Source organism: Jaculus jaculus, chromosome 1 (genome assembly GCF_020740685.1).
Source record: "Jaculus jaculus isolate mJacJac1 chromosome 1, mJacJac1.mat.Y.cur, whole genome shotgun sequence".
NCBI lineage: Eukaryota > Metazoa > Chordata > Mammalia > Rodentia > Dipodidae > Jaculus > Jaculus jaculus.
Genome location: NC_059102.1, coordinates 262357809 through 262378415, shown reverse-complemented (window position 1 = coordinate 262378415; position 20607 = coordinate 262357809). Strand labels below are relative to the sequence as shown.

The following is a 20607-nucleotide window of genomic DNA, read 5'->3' as shown; positions in this document are numbered from 1 at the left end:
AAGATGGAACAAATCATGTGAACTTCCCGGTTCAAATTTTGTAGCTGTGTTGGCCATGGTTTTCTTTTTTTAAAATATTTTATTTTTATTTATTTATTTGACAGAGAAAGAGGGAGAGAGAAAGAATGGGCATGCCAGGGCTTCCAGACACTGCAAACAAACTCTAGATGCGTGCACCCCCTTGTGCATCTGGCTAACGTGAGTCCTGGGGAATTACACCAGGGTCCTTTGGCTTTGCAGGCAAACGCCTTAACCGCTAAGCCATCCCTCCAGCCCGCCATGGTTTTCTTTACAATTAGGTGCTTTGCCCAGTAAATGAATTATATGTAGGAAGGATGTTACGAGACAACAAATGTAAAATAAATAAATAAAAATAATAATAATGCCGGGAGTGGTGGCACACTCCTTTAATCCCAGCACTCGGGAGGCAGAGGTAGGAGAGTCACCGTGTGTTCGAGGCCACCCTGAGACTACGTAGTGAATTCCAGGTCAGCCTGGGCTACAGTGAGACCCTACCTCGAAAAACCAAAATAAATAAATAAATAAAATAATTAATTAATTAATTTAAAAAAATTTAAAGGGCTGGAAGGATGGCTTAGCAGTTAAGGCATTTGCCTGCAAAGCCAAAGGACCCACATTCAGTTACCCAGAACCCATGTTACCTAGATGCACAAGAGGGCGCATGCCTCCAGGGGTGTGTATATATATACATTATATACATACATATATATATATAATGTATACACACACATATATATCCAGCACACCCATCTTCAGTCCAACTAGACATCTGAGCAGAGGAAGAGATGAAAACAGGAAGAACAAGCCGGGCGTGGTGGCACATGCCTTTTATCCCAGCACTTGGGAGGCAGAGGTAGGAGGATCACCATGAGTTCAGAGCCACCCTGAGACTACATAGTGAATTCTAAGTCAGCCTAGGCTAGAGTGAGATCCTACCTAAAAAAAAAAAAAAAAAAAAAAAAAGAACAAAATCTTGTGTTCTGGCTAAAGCATGGGGGGGGGGGTTGGCTAGCTTCATTGAGGCCCCTTGAAATGCAAAACCTGAATCAGGAACATCAATGCAGGGAGTCTATTTTAGGAGGTGATGGCAGAAGTAAAGTGCAAGGGTTCAGGAGGTTTGGAAAGGAAATAGTAGAAGGAGCCAGGCATAGTATCACACACCTTTAATCCCAGCACTTGGGAGGCAGAGGTAGGGGGATCACCGTGATACCAAGACCACCCCAAGACTATAGCCTGGGCCACAGCAAGACCCTACCTTTTAAAAAAAAAAAAAAAAAAGGAAGCCAGGTGTGGTGACACATACCTTTAATCCCAACCAGAGGTAGGAGGATTGTCGTAAATTTGAGGCCACCTTGAGAATACAGACTGAATTCCAGGTCAGCCTGGGCTAGAGTGAGACCCTACCTTAAAAAAACAAAACAAAACAAAACAAAACAAAAAAACTAATAAATGAAACAGAAAGGTAGAAGAAAGAGAAAGAGGGAAAGAAAGGAAAGAAGGAAGGAAGGAAGGAAGGAAGGAAGGAAGGAAGGAAGGAAGGAAGGAAGGAAGGAAGGAAGGAAGGAAGGAAGGAAGGAAGAAAGGGTGGGAGGGAGCCACTTTTCCTGAATTTCCAGGTCCCTGCTCTGGTAAGCCCCCTTTACTACCTGCCCCTGGTGCCTTCCACATGGCAGGAGCTCTCTGTACTCTCCTTCTCTTTTCCACTCTAAATCTAAAATCTCTTTTCATATATTTTCTTTTCCAGACCCATGCTCAACTCCCACATGGGGTCTCGGACCATGTGGTATATCCAATTCCCCTTCTTGGGTCCAGGGACCTTCCCTCATCCCCCAACTTCTTGACAAATGTAATAACAGCCCCCAGAACTTTCAGAGCTAACCTCTTCCTGAGACAGCCCCCTAGACATAACCAACCAACTGACCCTCTGGTTCACCTGAAACAAAAGACAGCCCACCACCATAAGATCATACATACCTTTGCAAGGGGTGGGCAGGCTCTCTGATCACTTGGAAATTTCCAGCTGTGGGTGAGTTTTTACCTTCACTGGGCCTGGGCTAGCTTGGCGGAGAGGCCCCTAGCCCTTAGTTTCCACATGGGCTTCTTTATCCCCTCCAGTTCCCCACATGGAAAGAGCTCCTTGAACTTGACAATATGCCATGATCATAATCCCCTCCTGCTACCCTCCTTTTTCTCCCTCTAGAATCGCCCCCTCCACTGCATCCCTTCTTCTTTCCAGCTAGTCTCTCCTATTCTGATGTCATCATTTTTCCTCTCCAATCATGCAGGTCTTATGTAGGTAGCATCAGCCACTGTGAGGTCACAGATACCACAACCATTTTGTGTCTGGGAGACAGTATTGTAAGCATTCTTCCTCTTCCTTTGGCTCATATATTCTTTCTGCTACCTCTTTCGCAATGGTCCCTTGGGTGTGATAGAGATGTCTCAGTTAATGCTGAAGTATTGGTTTTGTGTTTTGTGGCTTTTTGTTTTTGTTTTTGTTTTCGTTTCGTTTTGTTTTGTTTTGAGATCGGGTCTCACTCTAGCCCAGGCTGACCTCAAACTCACAGTAATCTTCCTACCTTGGCCTCCCAAGTACTAGGAATAAAGGTGTAGGCCACCATGTCAGGCAAGAATTCATTTTTTAAATATTGTATTTTATAGTCTGTGTATAGATACAACTGATTACTGTATACCCTCCAACTTGGCCAAACAACATGTCAAAGCCGCTGTGGTTGCAGGAAAAAAAAAAAAAAAAAAAAAAAACCTAACTCAAGAAACAAACAAAAAGCTCCCAGAAAGTAGTTTACACTGGGGCTGTTTGGCTCTCCAGGGAGCTTTAGCAATGTGTGAAGACATTGTAACAGCTCAGGGAAGGGGCCAGGGTTTTGCTCCTGGCATCTGATGGATAGAAGTCAAGGGTGATACTCAGTTTCCTAAAATGAAGGGTTGGGAGTGTAGCTTCGTGGCACAGTGCTAGCCGAACATGTGGGAGGTTATGGATTCCAGCTCCAGCACTGCAAAAAAATAAAATTAAATTAAACACAAAAAACTCAAATGCACTTGGCAGCCCTCCACAATAAAGAACAAGCAGCCCAGATGTCAGTAGTGCAGTGGGTTAAAATTAAGAGCAGGTTACTTTTCTCCAGCCTATTTTCCTCCCCCCCTCCTGCACATCCTTTTCCTTCCTTGAGATTATTTCCATGATTTAGACTTTTACAAAGTTTATTTAGGCCAGGTGTGGTGGCGCACACCTTTAATCCCAGCACTCGGGAGGCAGAGGTAGGAGGATTGCCGTGAGTTTGAGGCCACCCCAAGACTACATAGTGAATTCCAGGTCATCCTGAGCTAGAGTGACACCCTTCCTCGAAAAACTTAAAAAAAATATTTAGGGGCGCTTTCCTACAAAGCATAAGGACCCAAATTCAAGTCCCCAGCACCCACATAAACCACATGCACAAGGTAGCATCTGTGTCTGGAGTTCATTTGCAGTGGCTGGAGGCCCTGGAGCGCCCACTTCTCTCTCTCTCTCTCAAATAAATAAAAAATAAAATAAAAACATTTTTTTAATTATTTATTTATTTATTTGAGAGCAACAGACACAGAGAGAAAGACAGATAGAGGCAGAGAGAGAGAATGGGCGCGCCAGGGCTTCCAGCCTCTGCAAACAAACTCCAGACGCGTGCGCCCCCTTGTGCATCTGGCTAACGTGGGACCTGGGGAACCGAGCCTCAAACCGGGGTCCTTAGGCTTCACAGGCAAGCGCTTAACCGCTAAGCCATCTCTCCAGCCCAATAAAAACATTTTAAAAAATTATTTGGGGGCTGGAGAGATGGCTTAGCTAGCAGTTAAGATGCTTACCTGTGATGCCCAACAACCTGGATTTGAGCCCTCAGTCCACACGTAAAGTCAGAGGCACAAAGTGGTGCATGCATCTGGAGCTCATTCTCCAGTCCCTAATCCACGCGGGCTTTTTACTCCCTCCTGCTCTCTACATAGCGGGAGCTCTTTGTGCTTTCGTCTCTTTGCTCTCCAAATCTCTCTCTCTCTCTTTTTTTTTTTTTCTAGGTAGGGTCTTGTTCTAGCCCAGGCTGACCTGGACTTCACTATGTACTCTCAGGGTGGCCTCGAACTCACAGTGACCTTCCTCCATCTGCCTCCCGAGTGCTGGGATTAAAGACATGTGCCACCATACCCAGTTCTAACTCTCTTTTTAAGTTTTTCTAGGCCCACCACATGGGCTATCAGACCATGCGGGTATATCTATTTCCTTCTCTTGATTTTGTACTTCCCTAAATAAATATAATTTAGGGAAGAGTTGGTTTAGCTATTAAGGCACTTGCTTGCAAAGCCTAAGGACCCAGGTTCAATTCTCCAGATCCCACATTCTATCTTGTGCATCTGGTTTACAGAGGTCCTGGGGAATTGAACCTGGATTCTTTGGCTTTGCAGGCAAGCACCTTAACCAGTAAGCATCCCTCCTGCTCTCCCTGCCCCTTTTTTTGAGGTAGTTTCTTGCTCTAGCCCAGGCTGACCTGAAATTCACTTTGTAGTTTCAAGTGACCTTGAACTCATAGTGATCCTCCTATCTCTGCCTCCCAAGTGCTGGGATTAAAGGTATGCACCACCACACACAGTTTTGGCCCTTGGATCTTTAAAAAAATTTATTTGGGGGGCTGGAAAGATAACTTAGCAGTTAAGGTGCTTGCCTATGAATCCTAAGGACCCAGGTTTGATTTCCCAGAACCTTCCTAAGTCAGGTGCACATGGTGGTGTATTTGTTTGCAGTTCATTTGCAGTGGCTAGAGACGCTGGCATGCCCATTCTCTCTCTCTCAAATAAAAAATAAATTATATATATATGATATATATAAATTTCTGGCCAGGTGTGGTGGTACATGCCTTTAATCCCAGCATTTGGGAGACTGAAAGTAGTATCACTATGAGTTCAAGAGCAGCCTGAGACTGCATAGTGAATTCCAGGTCAGCCTAAGCTTCAGCCAGACCCTACCTCGAAAAATAAAAACAAAAACAAAAACAACCCCCCCCAAACAAAACAAACCAAAAATCTCTTTATTTACAAACAGAGAGAAAGACAGGCGGGGGAAAGAGCATGCGCCAGGTGAACGCTAGATGCATGTGCCATTTTGTGTATCTGCTTTATGTGGATACTAGGGACTCAAACTCCAGGCTGACAGGCTTTGTAAGCAAGCATCTTTAATTGCTGAGCAATCTCCTCAGCCCACATTGTTCAAATTTAATTTACAATGTATATATTACCAATTATTATTATTATTAATTGTTGGCGTTTCAAGGTAGGGTCTTTCTCTAGCTCAGGCTGATTTGGAATTCACTATATAGTCTCAGGAGGTCTTGAATTCACAGAGAGACTCCCACCTCGGCCTCCCGCGTGCTGGAATTAAAGGCGTATGCCACCATGCCCAGACACCAATTATTATTGAATTCAAAATATATTTTGTTTAACCACCATCTTACCAATATTTAAATATTTTACATGAAGTTAATAAAAATTTCTCTGGTTAGAGACAATTTTTCTCTTTTGCATCCTGGTATTGTCTATGTGCATCAAACATGTAGTACTTATGAGAATCATTCGAAAGATTTTTTTTTTTCTTTTCACCATAAAATGTCCATGTTTATAAAAGAAAATCTCTCTTTATCTAGGCCATTCAGCAGCACTTTGTTTAGATAGCTAGAAAACAGAAGCTTAAATGCTGATAATGGCTCTGATGGCAAGTCTAGAAGAGAAATCTATGGAAAAGTCATTATTTCTGTATTTATGAGTTTTAGTTATTTATGCTCTCTACCACTAACTCCACTGGAATTTGGAAGTTAAGCTAATTAAAACTCGTTTTTATTTTTCGAGGCAGGCTGGGCGTGGTGGCGCACGACTCCAATCTCAGCACTCAGGAGGCAGAGGTAAGAGGATCAGCGTGAGGCCACCTGAGACCCTACCTCAAAAAACAAAAACCAATAACAAAACAACTTTGGCAAGGGGAAGTCTTTGCCTGAAGATTAGATTTTTTTAATTTTTTTTTTTATTTTTGGTTTCTCAAGGTAGGATCTCCCGCAAGCTCAGTCTGGCCTGGAATTCAGTATGTAGTTTTAGGATGTCCTCCTGTCGCTGCTGGGATTAAGGGCGTGCGCCACCACGCTCGGCCCCGCAGTTTAGTTTTTAAAGTCCTCCTAAAAGTGAGATTTCGTTTTTCACCGGCGCGATCAATATATATTAATATTAAAATATTAATATATATTAATATATATTATATATATGTTATATATAAATATAAATATAAATTATATATATATATATAAATAAAGTAGTGTGGCGATTATTACTGGCAGGTAATTTGAGTGTTTTCAGGTTTAAGAAATTATGTGCAAGTGAAACTTTTTTTTTTTAAGTTTTTTTTTGTTTGTTTACTTATTTGAGAGCGACAGATACAGAGAGAAAGACAGACAGAGGGAGGGAGAGAGAATGGGCTCGCCAGGGCTTCCAGCCTCTGCAAACAAACTCCAGACGCATACACCCCCTTGTGCATCTGGCTAACGTGGGACCTGGGGAACCGAGCCTCGAACAGGGGTCCTTAGGCTTCACAGGCAAGCGCTTAACCGCTAAGCCGTCTCTCCAGCCCAAGTGAAACTCTTTTTGGATCCTAGAAGCAAATTGCTCAAACGGGTGAAAGAATGTATGTGCCCGGAATGGTTCACTCTGGCTACAGGCTCCAGAATTCTAGGGGCAATATTTTGAAGTTATTCCATAAATAACTTAAGACAGATCCTTCAATAAAGGCTTAGGGAGAAACAGCGGAAGGCAGTTTTAACATTTATTCAAAAATATCCGAGAAATCTTTTTCTGGCATTTTCTTCCCGCTAGAAAGTTCAAAAAAAATAAACAAACGGTTTAAAAAAACAACTTTAGGCAGCGCATTTCAGGGGCTGGGAGATGTGATGGACATAGATTTCGACCAATTGCAGGAGGCTTCTTCGCACGTGGTTCCCGCCTAGGAAGTATCCAAAGACTGGCCAATGAGAGCGCCGCTGTTTCAGCTGGGCGAACACCAGTGCAGTAAGGAGAGAAGGGATTGGTTATCGGCCGGGGCCGCTGTCCAATGGGAGCTCTCCGAGCTCGCGGCTCGAGAAAGGAGCTGGATGGGTTCCGCCAGAGTTGTTTGGCGCGGACGCGGGTTCTCTGGACGTAACGACCGCGGTCTTCGCGGGCTGAGGAGCCAGCCTTTGTGCACGCCTCAGGTGAGAGGTGTGCTTGCTTGTCCTTGCGCCTGTCCTTGTGCTGGCCACCGTCCCCGGCGCAGCTCCTGCTGCGGGGCGCGGGCATGCCCCGGGGAGATGCGCCCCGGATGTGCTCGGTCGGGTCTTTGGGGCGCCTGCAGGGTCTGGGCCGAAGGGCGTCGCTCGCCCTGCTGTGTGCGGGTCGGCGAGCGAGGCAGAGACGCGGAAGGGGCGGAGCGGGGTTCTGCCCCGCCGCACTCCTCGGGTCGAGCCCTCATGCTCTAGCCATCGGGCTCCTGTTAACTTGCGTCCTGTCTAGTTAACAGGTGAACTTGAGTTGTGCTTCTTTTCGCGGTCTTGATTAGTCGATTCCTTTTCTGCGGGTGAACAGAGGGATTAGGAGACTCCCGGCAGAGGAGGGATCTGAACCCGGGTGGGACCACATTTCCATTCCCTCCTCAAGACCTGTTCACTGGGGACCATCGTCCCCCAGGAAGGGGAACTTTGGGGTTCCTTGCCAGTACACCAACAAATTTAGGGTGCCCCGGATTCTTGTCTAAGGAATTAAATCCGTAGGCCAGAGGTTCAAAGAGACTGCATTAGATTAAAAGAAAGTGCAGAGAGCTCCTGCCATGTGGAGGGTAGGAGGGGGTAGAAAGCCCATGCGGGAGTAAGAGGGACGTTTCGCGTCCTTTCAGCCCATCTGTGCTAACATGAGGGAATTTACCAGAACCTGAAGTTCGGGATCCGGCCCAGAAAGTTTAGCCCCTGGTACACTTGTATTTATAACCGTGTTGTGTGAGTTTCACTTTCAGGCTCAGGTGAGCCTGACAGCTGATTGGTCGGTTGGCTTAGGAAGAGGCCAAGTTCTGGGGGCTGAATTTGCCCAACACAATGTCAGGATTAGATTTAAATTTTAGGAAAAGGGGTCTCCCTCCCAGGAGGGCTCAGATTTGTGGGGAAAAAAACAACATATAGGGTACTCCTTTAGGCCAGAGATTTGGAGAAGCTGACTTCTCTGATTTCTAGCAAAGTGGAGACTTAAAAGGACAGACCTAAGGATTTTTTTGTTTGTTTGTTTGTTTGTTTGTTTGTTTTTCGAGGTAGGGTCTCACTGTGGCCCAGGCTGACCTGGAATTAACTATGTAGTCTCAGGGTGTCAGGGTGGCCTCGAACTCAACGGCAGTCCTCCTAAATCTGCCTCCCGAGTGCTGGGATTAAAGGCGGGCGTCACCATGCCCGGCCAGCGGGGATTTTTTTTTTTTTTTTTTTTTTGAGGTAGGGTCTCACTCTAGCCCACACTGTCCTGCAATTTGCAATGTAGTCTCAGGGTGTCCTGGAACTCACAGTGACCCTCCTACCTCTGCCTCCCAAGTGCTGGGATTAAAGGCGTGCGCCACCACGCCTGTCTTTTGTATTTTTTTTAATTTAATTTTATTTATTTGCAAACACACAGAGAGAAAGAAATAGAGAAGAGAGATAGACAGAGAATGGGAGCACCCGGGCCTCCAGCCTCTGCAAATGAACTCCAGACAGGTGCGCCCCCTTGTGCATCTGCCTAATGTGGGTCCTGGGGAGTCGAGCCTCGAACCATCATCTTCTTTCAGCTTCACGGGCAAGCGCTTAACCACTAAGCCATCTCTCCAGCCCACATGCCCATCTTTTGATACCTACTTTTAAGCACTCAATCCCTCTTAACCACTGAGAAGAAACCAAATGTAACAGCAACACCACCAAATCAAACTTGATTCAGAATGTACTTAAAATTGATAAAAGCTGGCCTGGAGAGATGGCTTAGTGGTTAAGGCACTTGTCTGTGAAGCCTAAGGACCCAGGTTCAATTCCCCAGTACCCACATAAACCAGATGCACAAGGTGGTACATGCATCTGGAGTTCATTTGCAGTGTGCCCATTCTCTCTCTCAAGTAAAACAAACAAACAAAAAACATGTTACACATGCTACAACACACATATGCCCACATTCATGTGTGAACATAAGCATACACCAAGAATAATAAAATAATACAAGCAATAGAATCAAAAAGCTGGACACAGGGCCAGGCGTGGCGGCACATGCCTTTAATTCCAGCCCTCAGGAGGTAGAAGGTGGAGGATCACATGAGTTCGAGGCCACCCTGAGACTACAGAGTGAATTCCAGGTGAAAAGCCAAAAACGTTGAGAGGGGGCATAGGAGGATCAAGGTAAGTTGTAGGCCACACTGGGCTAGAGTGAGTTCCAGCTTAGCTTGGGCAAGAGTGAGACCGAGGCTCAAAACAACAAACTGGCTGGGGAAATGGCTCAGCAGTTAGACACTTACTGGCAAAATCTGTCAGTCCTGGTTTGATTCCTCCAGTACCCACATGAAGCCAGGTGCACAAAGTGGTGCATGTATCTGGAATTTGTTTGCACCCATATTTTCTCCCTCTTAAATAAATAAGATTGGTTAAAATCTGCTAATAGAGCTCTGATGATGACAGAACAGAAAATGGCAATAAATGAATGAGATAAAAGTGGGAAAGGGGAAAAATAGAGGAGAAACAAGGTTAAATAGTGGGGTGGGAAAGGGGAAAAGTAGAGGAGAAACAAGGTTAAATAGTGGGAAGAGAAAAGAATAAAGGGGAAGAGGAAAGTGCAGGAGATCTAAAGAAAAAAAGAGTGAGTGGTGCTTGCCAAGCTTGCTGGCCAGATTTACTTCCTCAGCCACCCAGTTGTTTGCAAAGCCCCACGTCCTGAATTCCAATAGCCACAGTAATAATCTCATTGGTTGACCAAATGTTTTGTGTATGTGTGTGTTTTGTTTTCAAGGTAGGGTCTCACTGAAGCCCAGACCTGGAATTCACTCTGTAATCTCAGGGTGTCCTCGAACTCACTGTGATCCTCCTATCTCTGCCTCCTGAGTGCTGGGATTAAAGATGTACGCCTTCATACCAAATGGTTTTGGTCTGTCATCTGAGCCCTGTCTGGGTGAAGAGTTGTGTGTTCACATTGCCCCAGGGAAAAAGTTTCCTGTGTTATAGATCTTTGGAACATAATGTGATTACAAGATGATCTGGAAAATGGTTATGGGCTGGAAAGATGGCTTAGCAGTTAAGGTGCCTGCAAAGCCAAAGGGACCCAGGTTTGACTGACTACCCAGTACCCCATGTAAAGCCAAATGGACAAGGTTGCACATGCATCTGGAGTTTGTTTACAGTGGTTAGAGGCCTGATTCATTCTCTTTCTCTCAAGTCAATAAATAAATAAAATACTAAGAAAAAAAGAAAGTTACTGTGTTGGCTTGCAGTTCTTTTTCTTTTTTCTGTTTTAATGGGGGGGTGGGTATGGATTGTCATACCAGAGCCTCTAGCCACTGCCGTTGAACTCCAGGTGCATGAGCTACTTTGTGTGTATGTGTGACCTTGTGCACTTGCGGTCTGTAAGGAAAGTGAAAGAGAAAAGACAAACACAAGACTTGATCTCAACAGAGAGACTGTTTTATGAAGTGCAGCAACGAGGGGCTACAGCCTTCCCACGGGATGGAACTAGGCTGGGGTTCAGGCTTGTGAGGAGGATCCTAAGAAGGGGCTGGAGCAGGTGCAGGTCCAAAGGAAGTAGATAAGAAACTTGTAGCTATTTGTATATTTGCTCAAAACAGGCCTTTTAAAGCAAGAATTGTCTAAGGAAGGATACCCCACTTGGTTTCTGTTCCTTCAAGGTCTTCTGAGCTAAGGGAAGTACATCAGTCAAGGGAGTTACCAGGCTTGTCTGGTTCTGAATGCCTCTGATGTTTCTTCAAAGCCTTCTAGTCTTAGGGATAGTTATTAACTCTTTGGTTCCCTCTGGTTTTCAGGGAAAGTTACTAACCCTTCAGTATCACCTTATGTGTCTGGCTTATGTGGGATCTGGAGCTTTGAACGTGGATCCTTAAGCTTCACAGTCAAGTACCTTAACTGCTTAAGCCATCTCTCCAGTCCTGTCTTGGAGTTTTTTGAAAACTGAGCCTTGCTTTGTTGCCCAGACTATTCCAGGAGTCATTATGTAACCTAGATTGGCTTCAAACTCAGCTCCATCTGCCTTAGGCTCAGCTCCTGAGTTGATTACCCAAACATTTTATGGAACTAAACTTGCTTTAATCCTCCGTTTTGTGAATAATTGTCTAAACAGGAATTTTGAAAGATCAATTGTGATTATATCAACTATAATATGTTTTATCTATTTTTTTTTTCTTTTTTTAAATTTAATTTAATTTATGAGAGAGGGGGGTGGGAATATGGGTATACCAGGGCCTTCAGCCACTGTAAACAAACTCCAGACAACGTGAGCCACCTTGTGCAAAATCTAACCTGGGTCCATTGGCTTCGTAGGCAAATGCCTTAACCAGTGACCCATCTCTCCATCCCTGTTTTATCTATTTTACTAATACTTTTTACAAATACTGTTATAGTGATGGCCCATGAAGTTGCAATGGACCTTGATCTTCAGGGGCAGCAAGATGGTGCTACAGAACAGCCTATTCCTGCTGAAGTGGTCAGCAGCCAAGGGGATTCACCAGTCATGCAGCTTGCTCCTGCAGAAGTGGTCAGCAGCCAAGGGGGACCACCCGTCCTCCAGCCTGCTCCACCATCTTCCATTGACTTAACAGAGGAAATACAGCAGCCAGAAGAAAATGTGGAGAGTATCGACCCAGAAGCTTCAGAGGAGCATAGTGGGGGATCTGATGCTGACCACACTGCAGGAGCGTCTGTGTCACCTTCCATGAACAACTTCATCAGTGGGCTGCAGAGACTTCATAATATGCTGGAATTGCTGAGACCCCCGCCTTCAGACCATAGTGTGGGACCAGTGAGAGCAAGGAGGAGGACAGGTTCCATTTTACATAGGGCAAGGGCCGGAGGGTCGCAGAGGACGGATGATGCCAGGTAAGTGTACGTGTGGGCTACATGATTGGTGCTGCTCTGGGAATGATGTAACTGATTTGTGGTGGTCCCCCCAGTGCTACCAGAGTTCACCTTTCTGAACCCATATTTCCTCATAAATTAGGTAGAAGTGAAAGTACTTTTCCCTGTTTACTTCACTAATTAATTAAGAGGGTAAGCTATATTGATATGCCTTGAAAATCAGGGGCAAATTTGCCAGCAACAGATGCAGAGATTTTTTCTTTTTTTTTGTTTGGTTGGTTGGTTGGTTTCTCTAGGTGTAGGGTCTCACTCTAGCCCAAGCTGACCGGGGACTCACTCTGTAGTCTCAAACTCACGGTGATCCTCCTACCTCTGCCTCCCAAGTGCTGGGATTAAAGGCCTGCACACCACACCCGCCCTTAGATTGGTTCTTCTTAATGTGGTTCTAGGAATCCAACCCAAACCCTAGACATATTAAGCATGCATTTTTGCTACTGAGCTATACCCTCAGCCAGAAAATAATTTACTAAATTTTTGTCTTGCCTCTTGCTTTCTTTTTCTTTTTTTTTTTTTTTTTTGGTTTTGGTTTTTGGTTTTTTGAGTTAAGATCTCACTCTAGCTCGGGCTGACCAGGAATATACTCTGTAGTCTCAAGGTGGCCTTGAACTCATAGTGATCTTCCTACCTATGCCTCCCGAGTGCTGTGGATTAAGGGCATGCGCCACCATGCCTGGCAGGACTTTACTCTTTGAGAGCTTAAATGTCAAGTTAAGAGGGGTGAAGTTTTTTTTGTTTTGTTTAGTTTTTTCGAGGTAGGGTCACACTCTGGTCCAGGCTGACCTGGAATTAACTATGTAGTCTCAGGGTAGCCTCGAACTTTTGGTAATCCTCCTACCTCTGCCTCCCGAGTGCTGGGATTAAAGGTGTGCGCCACCACGCCCGGCGAGGGGTGAAGTTTTACCAAGGTGTGTGTACACAGATGGCAGATACCTGCATGTGGAGGTATCCCCTTCTATCACTCTTCCAACTTATTTCCCCAAATAGGCAAAGTCACTCCTGAACCCGGAGTTCCCCATGTCTTGGATAAACTCTGACCAGGGAGCTTCTACAGTTCTCCTGGTCTCCACCCTCAGTGTTGGGACTACAGGCACACACATGGTCATGCCCAGTTTTTTATAGATATATATATATAGATATATATGTAGATATATATATGTATATAGATATAATTATTTTTAATTTAATTTTATTTTTTACCTTTAAACAATTTTTATTAGCATTTTCCATGATAATAAAAAATACCCATGCTAATACCCTACCCCCCTGCACTTTACCCTTTGAAATTCCATTCTCCACATATTACCTCCCCATCTCAATCTTGTACTTACATATATACAATATCAACCTATTAAGTACCCTCCTCCCTTCCTTTCTCTTCCCTTTATGTCTCCTTTTTACCTTACTGGCCTCTACTACTAAGTATTTTCCTTCTCACACAGAAGCCCAATCACCTGTAGCTAGGATCCACAGATGAGGGAGAACATGTGGCACTTGGCTTTCTGGGCCTGGGTTTTTAAATATTCTATTTCCTTAAAAAAAATTTTTTTTTGTTTTTTGGAGGTAGGGTTTTGCTCTAGCCCAGGCAAATGTGGAATTCACTCTGTAGCCCCTGCTAGTCTTAACTCACAGTGACCCTCCTACCTTTGCCTCCCGAGTAATGGGATTAAAGGAGGGTGCCACCATGCCCAGCCAAAATAGTTTTTATAATTTTAATTTATTTATCTGAGAGAGAGAGAGAGGCAGATAAAAGAATGGTCATGCCAGAGCCAGGCGCTTAATGAAGCCTAAGGACCCAGATTCTATTACCCTAGTACCCACATAAGCCAGATGCACAAGGTGGCACATGCATCTGGAGTTTGCTTGCAGTGGCTAGAGGCCCTGGTATGCTCATTCTCTCTCCCTGTCTTCTTTCTCTCCCTCTCCCTCTCCCTCTCCCTCTCTCTCTCTCTCTCCCTCCCTCTCTCTCTCTCTCTCTCTCTCTCTCTCTCTCTCTCTCTCTCTCTGTCTGTCAAATAGATAAATAAAAATATTTAAAGAACTAAAAGAAAGATTGGTAGTGAGAGAAATTGAGGGGGCGCACCAGGCCTCCACATGCATGCGTCATCTGCTGGCAGGCTTTGCAGACAAGCGTCTGTAACCACTGAGCAATCTCCCCAGCCCAGTTTTGGTTTGGTTTGAGTTCATTTTATTGTGTGTGTGTGTTTTCTTTTTTGTTTTGTTTTGTTTTTCCAGGTAGGGTTTCACTCTAGCCCAGGCTGACCTGGGATTCACTATGTAGTCTCAGGGTGGCCTTGAACTCATGCAATCCTCCTACCTCTGCCGCCTGAGTGTTGGGATTAAAGGGTTGTGCCATCATGCCCCACTGTTTTTCTTCCAGAGGCAGGGTCTCATTCTTTGTGTTTTTTTTTGTTGTTTTTGTTTTTTTGGTTTTTTTGGTTTTTTTTGGTTTTCAAGGTAGGGTCTCACTGTAGCCCAGGCTGACCTGGAATTCACTCTGTCATCTCAGGGTGGCCTTGAACTCACGGTGATCCTCCTACCTCTGCCTCCCGAGTGCTGGGATTAAAGATGTGCGCCACCACGCCCGGCCAGGGTCTCATTCTTAACTCAGGCTGACCTGGAACTAAACGCCCTGTAGCTCCAGGGCTGTCATTGAACTCATGGTAATCCTCCTACATCAGCCTTCTCAGTGCTGGGACTAAAGCTATGTGCTGCTTTTAAGTTTTAATTTTTTAAATTTTCTTATCCTCTGGCATGCCCATTCTCTGTGTGTCTCTCTCTCCCCCTTTGTTGCTAATAAATAAATGAAAATAAAATATTTTAATTTTTTTATTTTAATTTTAGTTTATTTATTTATTTGATAGAAAGAAGCAGAGAGAAAGGAGAGAATGCTTGCGCCAGGGCCTCCAGCCACTGCAAACAAACTCCAGATGCATGCACCCTCTTGTGCATCTGGCTTACGTGGGTCCTGGAGAATCAAACTGGGATCCTTTGGCTTTGCAGGCAAGCACCTTCTAGGCCATTTCCTCAGCCCCCTGTTTTGATTTGTCTTTTTCCAAGGTAGGGTCTTTCTCTAGCCTAAGCTGATCTGGAATTCACTATGTAGTCTCAGACTGACCTTCAGCTCACAGCATTTCTCCTGCCTTTGCCTCCCAAGTGCTGGGATTAAAGATGTGTGTTACTGTGCCTAGCATACCTGGCTTCTTGCTTTATTTTAAAATTTCTTTTACTTGGAGGTGAGAAGATTGCTTACCTGTTAGAGGCACTTCCTTGCAAAATCTGCCAGCCTGGGGTTCAATTTCTTAGTAAATTAAAGCCAGATGCACAAAGTTCACCAGTCTAGAGTTCATTGGCAGTGGTAAGAGACCCTGGCATGCACATATTCACATTTTCTCTTTCTCTCCCCATCTCTGCATAAAAGCAAATAAAAATATTTTAGGCTGGGTAGATTGCTGAGTGGTTAGAGGTACTTGCTTGCAAAGCCTGCCAGCCTGGGCTCAATTTCCCATTACCTATGTAGAGCCAGATGGAAAGTGGTGCATGTGCATGTGCAGTGCCAGGAGGACCTGAGGCACACACACATTTCTCTTTTTGTTTAAGTGTAGGGTCTCTGTCTAGCCCACACTGAACTGGAACTCACTCTAGTCTCAGGCTGGCTTCCAAAGATCCTCTCCCTCCCAGGTGCTGGGAATAAAGATGTACAGTACCATGTCTGGCTCTTTTTTTTTTTTATTTTTTTTTTATTTTTTTTTTTTGGCCTACTGGAGCTCAAAAAATTTCCGGGCAGGCCAGGCGTGGTAGTGCACATCTTTAATCCCAGCCCTTGGGTGGCAGAGGTCGGAGGATTGCAGAGAGTTTGAGGCTGTCCTGAGACTACTACATAGTGAATCCCAGGTCAGCTTGAGCTAGAGGAAGACCCTACCTTAAAAAAAAAAAAAAATTTAGGCAAAAATTAAAACTTGCTCTATAGCTAAGAATGGACTTGGAGTCCTGGTCCTTCTGTCTCTGCCTCTCAATTGCTGGAATTTTAGGGGTATGTTGTCATGCCCAGTTTAAGAGTGCCTTGTTTTGGTTTGGTTTGGTTTTTCAAGGTAGCATTTCATTCTAGCCTAGGCAGACCTGAAAATTATTATGTAGTTCCAGGCTAGCCTGGAACTCAGCATTCCTCTTACCTTTACCTCCCAATTGTTGGGATTAAAGGTGTGTGCCACCACTCTGGGCTTTTCTTTTTTTCTTTTTCGTTTTTCTTTTTTCTTTTTCCAAGGTAGGGTTTCACCCTAGCTCAGGTTGACCTGGAATTCACTTTGTTCTCAGGGTGGCCTCAAACTCATGGGGATCCTCCTACCTCTGCCTCCTGAGTGCTGGGATTAAAAGTGTGTGCTACCACGCCCAGCCCTATTTCTTTCTTTAAGAGAGAGACAAAGAAAAAATGGGCCTATCAGGGCCTCTAGCCACTCCAGATGTATGTGTGCCTCCTTCTGCATCTGGCTTACGTGAATCCTGGGGAATTGAACCTAGGGTCTTTGGCTTTTCAAGCAAGCACTTTAAGTACTACTCGAGCACCCTACACACACTTTTTGTTTTTTTTTCAAGGTAGGGTCTTGCTCTAGCCCAGGCTGACCTGGTATTCACTATGTTCTCTCAGGCTGGCCTCAGACTCACAGTCATCCCCTTCTGCCTCTCAAGTGCTGGGATTAAAGCTTCATTTATTTCTTTTATTTATTTGATAGAAATAGAGACACACACAGAGAGAGAATGGGCACACCAGGGCCTTCAGCCACTGCAAACGAACTCCAGACATGTACATGCACCACCTTGTGCATCTGGGTACTAGGGAGTGGAAGGAACCTGGGTCCTTCGGCTTTGCAGGCAAACGCTTTAATCGCTAAGCCATCTCTCCAGCCCCTCATTGAACTTTCAAAGCAAGCATTTGATGTCTTGGAAAATGGATTGAAAGGACTAGGATTTACCTGCAGAGAGAGCAGGTTATTGTGATGAAGGTCCATTTTACCCTAATTCTTTTGTCTTTCTGCATGCTTACAGGTTGAGAACACCTTTGTATGCCTACTTTCAGGTGAGTAGGAGCCAACCTTACTTGCCAGCTCCTGCTTATGATTCAGAAACTAGGAATCCTTTATTGAGTACTTCTGACTCGGATGACAGTGACAGCACTACAGAAAATGAAGACGTTGTTGTGGAGGCAGAAGAAACAGAGGCTGTCATTTCAGGTCAGTATTTGATCCAGGTTTGAATTCTCAAGGTTAACATTTGGAAGATTTAAGTTTTTTTTTTTTCTTTTTTCTTTTCTTTTATTTATTTATTTTGGATTTTCAAGGTAGGGTCTCACTCTAGCTCAGGCTGACCTGGAATTCACTATGGAGTCTCAGGGTGGCCTCAAATTCACAGCAATTCACTACCTCTGTCTCCTCAGTGCAGGGATTAAAGGCGTGCGCCACCACGCCTGGCTCTTTATTTTCTAATATTTTATTTATTTATTTACTTGACAGAAAGAGGGGAGAGAGAGAGAGAATGGGTACACTAGGGTTCCAGCCACTGCAAACGAACTCCAGATATGTGTGCCCTTGTGCATCTGGCTTACATGGGTCCTGGGAATTAAATCTGGGTCCTTTGGTTTTGTAGGCAAACACCTTAACTGCTAAGCAATCCCTCGAGCCCCTAGCTTCTTTTAAAAAAAAAAAAAACAAAAAAACAATTTTGTTGGCATGCAGAGTGAGACACAGAGAGAGAGAATGAGAATAGACTGCCAGGGCCTACAGCCATTGTAAACAAAGTCCAGATGCATGTACCACTTTGTGCATCTGCTTTATGTGGGCACTGACTGGGCAATCAGACCTGGGCTTGTTAGGCTTAGCAGGCAAGTGCATTAACTGGTGAGCTGGTCTCTCCAGCCCCTCCTGCTAGTGGTTTGTTTTTTTTTTCTTCCCTGCTAGCTTCTTATGCCTAATGCCTGTCCTGTCATTTCTGTATACAATTTAGCAGAGCCACAAGGAGATACCTCAACAGAGCAAGAAGTTACATGCGTCAGTGGAGGTGAGACCACTTCTAAACAGGTAATAACATTTTTTATTTATTTATTGTTTTTCCATCGTGTGTGTAGATGCATATATGCCATGGCTTGTGTGTGGAGGTTAGAGGATAACCTTGAGAGTTAGTTTTTGGACAGGATCTCTTGTTCACACCAAGCTAGCTGTCCTGTGGGATTCCATCTCTGTAGGAGGATGGGGATTACAGATTTATGGAACCACGTCCAGCTTTACATGATTTGTAGGATCTGAACTCCACTTCTCACACTGGATTAGCAAGGGCTTTACCTGCTGAGCCAATCTCCCAGCTGCTTAGCGTTTTTTTTGTTTTTGGTTTTTTGGTTTTTTTTTTTTTGCGGGGGTGGGGGTCTTTTTCAAGGTAGGGCCTCACTCTAGCAAAGTCGACCTGGTGCTTACTTTGTTCCCCCAGGCTGGTCTCAAACTCACAGCCTCCTAAGTGTTAGAGTTAAAGGCTTTCACCTTTAATTCTCACTCCAGGCAGTACATTTCTTTTTCTTTTTTTTTTTCTTTTTTTTTTAATTTTTATTAGCATTTTCCATGATTATAAAAAAATCCCATGGTAATTCCCTCCTTCCTCCCCTTCTTTTGGTTTTTCCAGTTAAGGTCTCTCTCTAGCCCAGGCTGACCTGGAATTCACTATGTAGTCTCAGGGTGGCCTCGAACTCTCAGCAGTCCTCCTACCTCTGCCTCCCAAGTGCTGGGATTAAACACATGCACCACCATGCACGGCCAGTACATTTCTTTTTTTAACAACCTAAATCATGTGAGCTGAATATTTCATGATTGAGTTAATAATTAACCTAATTGAACCTGCATCTACTTACTGCTCATGATGCACAGGCCTATAATCTCAGAACTCTGGTGTGATATAAGATTAGGAGTCAGGGCCATTCTGGAATATATAGCATGACCCTTGTCTTCAAAAAAAAAAAAGAAAAAGAAAAAGAAAAAAGAAACATGCCTGTGAGGCTGAGGTAGAAGGATCACCATGAGTTCGTTCTAGGATAGAGAGTTCCAGGTAAACCTGGACTACAGTGAGACCCTGCCTCAACCCCCTCACCACCTCAGAAAAAAAAATCTCATCAGCTTAGAACAAAGAGGCCAATAGTGATGGCACATGCTTGCCATATCAACACTCAAAAAGCAAAGCAGGAGAATTGTCAATTTGAGACCAATGTGGATTACATATTTAGACCCTTTTTCAAAGAAAAAAAAATAGTATTGCTTCAGGGGCTGCGAAGATGGCTCAGCTGTGAACTGCATTTGGTGGCAAAGCCTGTGGACCAGGGTTCAGATCCCAAACTGTCCACGTAACACAGACACAAAAAGTGTTGCAAGTGTCTTGGCTTGCACAAAGGCAAGAGGTCCTGGCACACCTGTACAAATACACTAATAAAGATTAAAATCAACAATTAGTTGGGTGTGGTGGCATACACCTTTAGACATAGCACTCTGGAGGCAAAGTTAGGAGGGTCACTGTGATTTCAAAGCCACCCTGGAACTACAGAGAGACTTCCAGGTCAGCCTGGGCAAGATCAAGACCCTACCTCAAAATCAAAAAAAGAAAATAGCATTGTTGGGAGGCAGCTACTTCAGATGGCATGTTTAGAATGTACACAGCTACATGTGGCCCCTAAAAGTAGAGTTTTCCTAGCTATTTGACATTTTTCCAGATACCATTTTATTAAAAAAGGATGAATGAGGGGCTGGGGAGATGGCCCAGTGATTGCTTACAAAGCTTGACAGGCCCATGTTTGATTGCCCAGTGCCCATATAAAGCCAGGTATATAATGTGGTGCATGTGTCTGGAATTTGTTTACAGTGGCAAGAGGCACTCATACATGCCCATTTCCCTCCCTCCTTACAGATAATATACATATAGTTTAAACTTGTTTTAAATTTTTATTTATTCATTTATTTGGGAGAGAGAGAGAAGCAGATAGAGAGAATGGGTGCACCAGGGCCTTTAGCCACTGCAAACAAACTCCAAACATATGCACCCCTTTGTGCATCTGGCATATGTGGGTCCTAGGGAATTGAACCAGGATCCTTTGGCTTTATAGGCAAGCACCTTAATCACTGAGCCATTTCACCAGCCCAGTTTAAACTTTTTTAATTGACAACTTCCATTATTATAGGCAATAAACCATGATAATTCCCTCCCATTCCCCACTTTCTCCTTTGCAAGTTCACTTTCCATAATATCCCCTACCTTGTTTGGCTTTTTTTTTTTAATTTTGTTTATTTTTATTTATTTGTTTGAGAGCAATGGACAGAGAGACAAAGAGGGAGAGAGGGAGGGAGAGAGAGAGAGAATGGGCGCACCAGGACCTCCAGCC

General features: G+C 44.3%; 1 protein-coding gene across 5 annotated transcripts in view; it reads left to right on the top strand.

Annotated features, from left to right (window-relative positions):
- The first annotated feature begins 7156 nt into the window (after positions 1-7156).
- The window catches only part of Rfwd3 (ring finger and WD repeat domain 3), a 37420-nt gene continuing 23969 nt past the window's right edge, over positions 7157-20607 (top strand). For 2 of the 5 annotated variants that reach the window (XM_045130231.1, XM_045130218.1), the window contains exons 1-5: positions 7180-7289; positions 11099-11183; positions 11691-12167; positions 17247-17431; positions 18204-18274. In XM_045130231.1, the coding sequence (XP_044986166.1) occupies positions 11695-12167; positions 17247-17431; positions 18204-18274 (729 nt within the window). In that variant the 5' untranslated portion in view covers positions 7180-7289; positions 11099-11183; positions 11691-11694. Of the gene's footprint in view, positions 7290-11098; positions 11184-11690; positions 12168-17246; positions 17432-18200; positions 18275-20607 lie in introns of all 5 variants that reach the window. The other 3 variants (XM_045130222.1, XM_045130206.1, XM_012949875.2) reach the window with 2 other exon arrangements.